The 8,609-nt window shown below is 52.3% G+C and overlaps 1 protein-coding gene across 1 annotated transcript; it reads right to left on the bottom strand.

Annotated features, from left to right (window-relative positions):
* Positions 1-621: 621 nt before the first annotated feature.
* Positions 622-3,213, bottom strand: MYCGRDRAFT_101160 (uncharacterized protein; the record flags this gene model as incomplete). Its single annotated transcript, XM_003849276.1, has 3 exons — positions 622-1,339; positions 1,394-2,466; positions 2,548-3,213. The coding sequence occupies 3 exons, from the start codon at positions 3,109-3,111 to the stop codon at positions 622-624; spliced, it is 2,355 nt and encodes a 784-aa protein (XP_003849324.1).
* Positions 3,214-8,609: the final 5,396 nt, after the last annotated feature.

Here is an 8,609-nt window from a genome sequence, read left to right as displayed (position 1 = left end):
CTGAGATCTTTCGAGACGATAACAAACATGTACGAGAGCGACCTCAATGGCACATGCCTCCGGGAGTCACCATGTCGCCATTCCATTGATGTCGATGACGTTAGGTGTATGGATCAGGGTAGATACGCTCGCGTGCTGGCGCGCAGGAGCAGGCGTGAGCTTCCATCGGGAAGAGAAAGCAATACTGTACTCCCTCGATGGTGGACTGATGTCGGTGTATGGATCAGGGTTAGTTCTACGTGAGCGTGTTGGCGCGTGCGGATAGAGAGAGTGGTGGTCTATTGATAGACATTTCGTGAACTCCATCGGGAAGGAGGAGGAAATATTTCCGTCGATGCTGAACTTTTACCATGTTGCGGTGCGAGTTTTTTGGGTCGTCGATCGAGACGTGGTAGCACCGCAAGAGCGGAGTCGTGTTCTCCCGACATTTCCAAGTGCCCCGATTCGGCCAATCTCAATGTCCACGACCACGTCTTGTTGAAGACCGCATAGTGGGCATCGGCCTTCTTCAACCCTGTATTGCCCAAGGCCTGGTGAGAAAAATGCTTGATTCATTTCCGACATACCCTGATTGTGTGTCTTTACTCTTTTCCACCACGTCTCTGTATATATCCTCCCTCATTAACCCAACAACTCCACGTCCAACCCAATAGCCCTCATGAACAAATTCACATCACCCAACCTCTTCCGACTCATCTCCTCGGGCAACGTCTTACTAACCGCCACAGTCTCCATAACCCGATCCTTCACTCCCAGCACCAATCTCTGCTGCTGATCCGGAGTCGCACCAACTCCCATCGCCGCCAAAAATTGCCATACATGCACATCCTCACTCGCCGAAACGTTCGTATCCGTCGGGAACACATATGGCAGCACCGGCTCGATGGTGTCGAAGAGTCGGGAATACAAGTCCGCCCATTGTGTCCAGTCTTCGTTGGCGGCGGGTTGTTGACGCACGAGTTCCGCGCGGGAGATGAGCATGGTGAGGATGGAGACGCCAATTTTGGTCCGCGCGATGGCTTGTACATTGACGCGGTCGAGGACGAGACCGAGGAGGCCGATGATGATGTTCAGGGGCGCTTCGTTGACGTAGGAGAATAGAGCGGGCATCAACATGGTGGCGAAGAGTTCGACTTCTTCTTTGACGCGGGCGGGAATGGAGGAGTTGTCAGCGGGTGGGTAGGCTTCGCGGATGACGTCGAGGACGTCGAGGTGGATTGCAATGAGGGTGAGCATCGTGAGGCGTTGATTATCGTCTAGGTGGCGGAAGGTGCGCGGGATGACTTTCTTGCCTTTGCTGTGGGAGAGAAGCTGGATGAAGGGGTGCGGCGCTGTGGGGCTAGAGTGAATGTTAGCTGGCTGTTGTAAGGAGACCGAGGAAGGCGAGTCTTACTTGGACTGGATGGGCTCCATGACTTTCATGGCCTCCCACAATTGCTGGTTGAGCTCCTGCAGCCCACTGCGCCATCTCATATGTCCTTCAATGACGTCTGCTGGGCTCTCCTCGTTTGGTGGCGGCGGGCTGCGGCGTTCATGATCCTCAAGTCTCATCAATGTCGAGTAGAGATGTTCAATATCCCGCAGAGCAGTCTTGCGGTCTGCCGGCTTGGGTGGCTGTCTCATTCTGGTGTCGGTTTCCGGGCGCTTGATGTTGAGGAGCGGTCGTGGTGTCTTGGAATTGCTGAAAGCGATCTTGCCGAGTGACCCCTCAACCACCAGTGACTTGTTCTTCGGACGGTCCTTAGCTGCCTGAACTGCTCGTGCGACTTGCTGCTCCATCCGCTGGACATGGTTGTCACCACCTCTTGGGTGATGGCGACTGCGGCCATAACCGTAACGGCTGCCTGTCTGGAAGAGGTAGGTCTGAGCAAACTGGTTGAGTGGCTGACCTGGTCCGCTGCGAGGTGGTCCGCGAATCTGAGCGTACACTTGGTAGTAGAAGTCCTCGGCAAGCTGCTCTTCACTACCCGGCTCATTGTCAACACCACCGGTGGCGGTCAAGAGCTGCTGGAGTTGAATTCGCGTTATGAAATTCTTGTCCTGCGGCGTCATGAGGCCGTTGTTCTTGCTCAGCAGATGGATCTTGTGGTTCCGCTTGGCGCGTTTGGCTTCCTCTGCAAGGTAGGCCTCGCGTTCCTCGGGCGACAATTGCATCAATTGCTGGGCACGGGTGACTGGTGGGCCGTTGTAGGATGGTCCACGTTGATGTCCCATCTGCTGCTGCTGCATGTGAGGCGGTGGGGGTCCCATTGGCATGCCGGGAGGACGCTGGAACTGCTGCATTGGCTGCGGTGGCTGACCTTGGAAGTCCTGCGAGAGAGGTCGGATATTGCCATTGCCAGGAGGTTGCTGTCCTTGTTGCTGCTGGTGTGGCGCTCTGAGATGCGGTGGAAGCTGCTGCGGCATTTGTTGTGGTGGCTGCTGAGGTCGCTGCAAGATCTGTGGTGCCCTCTGCTCGAACTGCTGCTGAGGTGGTGGAGCTGGAGCAACTCCACCAAGACCAAGCATGCTCTTCAAGCCAAGGGTCTGCGAGTGGGTATCCTGGACAGGCTGAGCTGGAGGCGTTGGGCGAGACTGGGCGCGCATCATAGCTTCGACTTCGTCCAAGCTCATCATCTTAGAAGCCTGCTGCTGCTGCTGTTGCTGAGGCTCAGCCTGCCTTTTACCAATGGCATTGCCCCAGATCGAAGCATCAGCCTCCAATTTGGGAATGTACTCCGGCTGCTTGTACGCCTCATATCCAGTTCTAGCAGGCTTGGACGGCGCACGAGAGAATTGCATCGGCTCTCGGGCGTGATGCAAGACCTGCTCCTCCAAGAGACTATCCCGCATATTCGCCGTCTTGCCAGCAAAGTCAAAGTCCCTGCCAACAGCTTCGCGAGTGACTGGCTCATCTCCACCAAAGGTGTCATCGTTGAACGTGTCTCCCGACTCTTGCAAATGCTGACCCAAGCCATCGTAGGTCTGCTCGAAATCGAGAACCTCGTCCTCATCCTCCTCAGCACCTCTGCTCAGGCCGGCGAAAGGATCGTGGCTGTCGAACATTCCCCTCGAATTGGACTGCTGGGTGCGGTCCCGTGGGAGGGTGGAATCGAAGCCGAAGAACGACATGGTTGGAGGGTGTTGTAGGCTGTTCGCTCGGGTCGAGTGTTGAGCGCTTTCGCGCGAAAAGAATGATGTGGTCGGCGCTATCCCAAGACGTGAGGTCGACCAGCGTGCGATTGCGTAGTGAGATGGTGGTGTTCTAGCAGTGAAGGCGAAATGATTGACGTGGTGAGCTTTTGGATGGAGCTAGCGGAATCAGTTCCGGTGGGGCCAGATTCAGATGTCCTGCTCGTCTGCCTCTTTCTCTTCTCCGACTCTATTGCAACCTCACCTATCTTGCCACAGGTTCATGCTCATTCTGCAACTTCGTATTACTGCTCTGGCCCACGCGCTCATGGCAGGAGGTATCAACGGATGGAGACGCTGCTACCTGCCGGGACAGCAATTGAGGTGTACAGAATCGACGAAATGCATTCATTTGAACCACCAGAGAGCGTAGATCACGACATCAGAAGGAAGCGATGAGGGCACCTGGTCATGTCTTGCTTTGAGCGTACACGATGGGCATCGTCGAACAGTACTCGTCCTCGTTCGGCGAGCGTTTCGCTCTTGAATATTCATTGCACCTTGACGAGACTGCTATTGATGGGGTACAGCCAGGAGGAACGAAGTTCTTGGGCGGTATCCCGGTAGTGGCAGGGATTTGTACGAGAAAGGAGATCTTGACCCTGGAAGTCTCTATCGCGTCTCGACTGTGGGCAGATATTCAAATTGTTGCTTCGCGGTGTCGCCATGCATGCCGCGCAGCACGCGCAAATGTGCTCATCTATTGCTCCCGTCGGTCTCCACGTGAGCCAGAAGATGGGGCTTTGCTAAACGCAGTGCGGTTAAATTCTAAACACCGTGCGGTTAAATTCTAAACACCGTGTGATGCCTCAGGCACCTCTATATTAATAAGCGCCGACTTCATTTGATGAGCGCCAGTGACCATTTCATTAGCGCCAGCCTCAATTGATTAGCGCTAGCATCGTTCATTGGCTGAACGACGTCGTCGACGACTCTATATCAACCTTACGTCCTTACCTCACCGTTACTATGCAATTGTTGTAGCTATTTAATAAGCTGATAAGCAGCGGCTTTTCTTAGCGGCAATAGTGTTAACGCGCTTACAGGCTCACAATTATTAAAAGGGCAAAAAGATAATTATGAGCCTGTAAGCAGTTAGCTAAATTCTTAGAGTTAAACACTAGACCTTGTGTAATTGATGTATAAGAATCAGAAGCTATATAGTTTCTACATAGGGCCCCTATAAGATTAAAATACGTTTCTGAGAAATCATCCTTTAAAGGAAATGGAATAAGAATTAGGGAGACAAACTACTTAACTATAAAAACAGCAAGCAAGATCTAAGCTTGTAATTAGATAGCAAGTAGTTAGTTCTGTTAAATATATAGCCTCGTTTAATCTGCGGGCAAGAAGGTATAGGCCGTAGGGGTAGGGGTAGTCGATAGGGGGTAGTAGAGGGGGTAGTAGTAGACAGGATAGGGTACCCGGTGCAATAGGGATATGCGGACGCCATGCTCTTGTAATAACTGACGCCATGCTCTTGTAATAACTAATGCTATGCTCTTGTAGTAACCAGGTTGCTAAGGGGGTCGGCGGACGCGGCGGACGCTAAATTGCATAGGGTAAGTGCGAGTAGAGATGCAGTCGATAGATAAGATGCGGTCGATGGATAAGGCGGTCGATAGATAAGATGCGGTCGATAGATGAGGCGGTCGATAGATGAGATGCGGTCGATAGATAAGGCGGTCGATAGTTAAGGCGGTCGATAGATAAGGCGGTCGATAGATAAGATGCGGTCGATGGAGATGGAGCGGTCGGCGGTAGAGCGGTAAGGGTGGCATGTTAGACTCCTTGGTCCGTGTTTCGAGACCAGGCCGTCGTCGCTAGGACGCGAACGTTAGCAGTGTGTAGCAGTAGACGTGTTAAAGGTGCTGTCGAAGGTTAAAGGTTGAAGGTTGAAGTTTGAAAGTGATAAACGGCTAAAGGTCAGCTAACTATGCAATTGTTGTGGGTAATTAGTAAGCAAGCGTTTTATTGCGGCAATCGCATATTTAGCGGAATCGAAGGCGGCGGAGCGGCTGCATGCGCGCTCGGCCTGTTGGCCGTAGTATTAATAAGCGCCAGGCTCATTTGATAAGCGCCAGGCTCATTTAATAAGCGCCAGGCTCGCTCGGAGTCGGAGGGTGGTAGTATGGTCGGTAATCGTTATCGTCGTCGCGCCGGCGGTCAACTGGTGAGAGTCAGCGTCATTTAATAAGCACCAGCGCCATTTAATGAGCACCAGCGCCATTTGATGAGCACTAGCGTGCTTTTATGAGCGCCAGCGTGCTTTCATAAGCGCTAGCGTGCTTTTATAAGCGCCAGCTTCACTCACCTCGTCGTCGCGATGCTTCACTCTTAGGCGATTCCTTGGTATTGTCGTGTGTTTGTCGATTAACGGGCATCAGCGGCATTTAATTAGCGCCGGCTTCACTCGATTAGCGTCGTGCTTCACTTTCTCGCCATTGTAGAGTTTCCTTCCTATTGTTAGGGTTGTCAGGTTAGTAGTATATCTTCGAGCGATCCTTAACACCCTCCGTCTTCTCTTTTCCTTCCTTCTTTAGCAACAGCTTATATAACGACAGTAGCAGCAGCAGTACTACTAAGCCCTCTAAAAGGTTTCTCTTTTTCTTTTCGAACAACATTACTAAGGCCTACTGCTTGTTCTCTCTTCTCCTGTTCGTCGTCCGTATTACCACCACCGCCGCCGCTATTATGTCTCGCGTACTAGCAATCGTAGCACTTCGCGCCTTCGTGTCCTCGGTCCGCGACATAAACACCTCCGCCGAGCGCAACGAGCGTGCCCGCCTCCGCCGCCGCAAGAATCTCCGCTCCGCCCGCCTCGCCGCCAACCGCCGCCGCAATATCCTAGCCTACGTAGCTAACCCTCTCTTCGTCGCTAGCGTAATGCTACTACTACTACCACCTCCTTAACAAGCTCCGGCTCCGGCTCTACGCCCTCTCCCTCCTTCTCGCCTCCGCGCCCCCCTCGCCCTCCTCACGGTCCTCTACTACCGCAACCACAACCTCCGTAGCCTAGACCTCGGCTACCTCTCCCTCCTTACCCTCCTCGACCTCCCCCCTCCCTAACCCCTTGCCGACGGGGACGGCTCCGATAATAGCTACGAGCTACTGCCCACAATAGGCTAAGATAATAAGATAATAGGAATGCCCGAGGCGAAGGGTAAGGAGGAGGAGAAGGGAAAGGCGTTAGCCGGGGTAAAGGTAAAGGAGGATTCGGTTACTACTAGTAGCTTAGGTAGTAGTTTAGGTAGTAGTTCGCGGGTTAGTAGTTTCGGTGTCGGTAGCGTCGGGCTAAGTGCGGCGATAAAGGATAATAAGAAGAAGGGTGGCCGCGGCTAACCTAACAAGGTAGAGCTTCGGCGTATAGAGGGGGGGCCTTTTGGCAAGACTGTAGCGGAGTAGTCGCTATTGCGACCTGCTACGCAGCGCAAGTAGAGTAGTGCCGGCCGCATCGACGAATACGGCACCATTAAGAAGCCGGCCTGCTAGCGCTGCCGTCGCGATTACGCGGAGGGTCGAGAGGCCTTCCCGTACAAGACATAGAGCGCTAGTAGGTTCGGTCGGTGCAACTAGTGCATAGCGCACAACAAGCCCTACGTTAATTAGCTTTGTTTTAGATAATAATGATAATAAATCGAGTATGTCGTCTGCTGTGCAACTGTGTCCATTCCTCGCTTTAGTAGTAAACAACAACATGTGGAGTCGGTAGACAGACGTAAGGTAGTCGCCAAGCATAGCAGAGATTTCAGGCTCCACTCGAAAATGCGCCGAACCAATTAGCAATGCTAGCGCTAATCAAAACATTAAGCTATTTGATTAGCGCTAGCCCGATATTAGTTAGCGCCAGCTTAGTATTAGTTGGCGCCAGCTATTTACAGTTAGCGTCGGAGTCTCCCCCGAACGCAGATAAATGTTAACTTCCTCGTATTGTTGTTTGTGTAATATTTGCGACCTGTTATTGCTACACCAGCTCTATTAACATGCATACCTCTAACACCGTGTGGATCTCTTCCGGAGCCTTCTCTGCTGTCCGCCAGCCTCGCAATAGCAGGCTCAAACTACCACAAGCGCTCCCCCCGTAGATCCAGCACATCTAGCACCTCCCTCGAATCCTCCTTGTACAGTCCTCGCTCGAGAGCTACTATTCCATTCCGCATCGCACATCGATACTGCCTACACCATAGCTACCGTTAGCAACTCACTACGACACGGCGGCGGACTTACTAGCGAGCACGACTAGGAGCTAGACGAGGCATTAAATAGCCTCCTCGACGACGAGTAGAACGAGACATAGCAAGACGAGCAGGAAGATAAGCAGGAAGATAAGCATAAGCTCCTTAATAGTTATAATCCTGCGCTCCGTAGTAGCGTTACTGTCGCTAGCTACCGTGCTATTCCCGCTATCGACGAACGGATCGTTTACCCCGATCTCGTCGCCTGCCTAAACGCTGTTTACGACCACGGCCTGATGCACGGCTACGAAGTAAGGAAGGATAGAGGCAGGCAGTACAATTCGGTTAGTTTCTTGCGCAGATTCTATATTAAGTGCTCGAAGGCGAACGGCAGCAAGCTGGCGGCCGACTCTAGTAAGCCCAGCTCTCGTCCTAACCGCAAATCGAAGAAGACCGGATGTCCCTTTACGCTTAATCTCTACGCTGTCGACCTAAAGGATCCTTAAATATAGAAGTTGTCGCTTAGCAAGTCAGAAGGAGCTTACAATTACCCGGGTGTCGATGCTATCAGTCTGGCAACCTACCGCAGACGAGCTCGCGATGTAAACGATATTAGAGCCTTCCTCCTGTCCGCATATAACACTAGCTCGACACTATAGGTCGCTCGGTCGATAGCTATCGCTCGTTACTACGAGCCTGGTTAGCCCAAACTGGTGCTTAAGGATATATACAACGAATTCGTACGAATCCGATTGTCTTAACTAGAGTTAAGGACCCCAGTCGATGCCGCAATAGAGCTTCTTAGCGAGGAGGGTTTTACAGCTATCTAGGATTTTAACTAAGCGACCAGGCGCCTAAAACGAGTCTTCTTCGCCTACCCGGACCTTGTAGAGATATACAGAGAGAATAGCGACATCCTTATCGTTAATTGCACGTACAGCACTAATTAGTATAGCCTGCCGCTGCTCTGCTTCTACTAGGTTACGCGGGTTAGCGTTACGGTGCCTCTTGCACACTGCCTTATAAAGGGTGAGAAAGAAAAAGACTACGTATAGGCGTTCTAAGCCCTCGGGGATCTCTTCGAGGACAACGGACTGGACCTGCTATCGGTGCTTATCTACGACCGCGACCGCGCGATAATCAAGGCACTAGATAACTGTATGCTATTAATAGCATGCTCCTACCTGCTCTACATGTAGCATATAAACTCGGACGTCGAGGCTATGGCCGGCAACAAGCTCGGTCGTGTCCAGCCCGATAGTT

Source organism: Zymoseptoria tritici, chromosome 9 (assembly GCF_000219625.1).
Source record: "Zymoseptoria tritici IPO323 chromosome 9, whole genome shotgun sequence".
Classification (NCBI taxonomy): domain Eukaryota; kingdom Fungi; phylum Ascomycota; class Dothideomycetes; order Mycosphaerellales; family Mycosphaerellaceae; genus Zymoseptoria; species Zymoseptoria tritici.
This window is presented reverse-complemented; position numbering and strand designations above follow the sequence as displayed.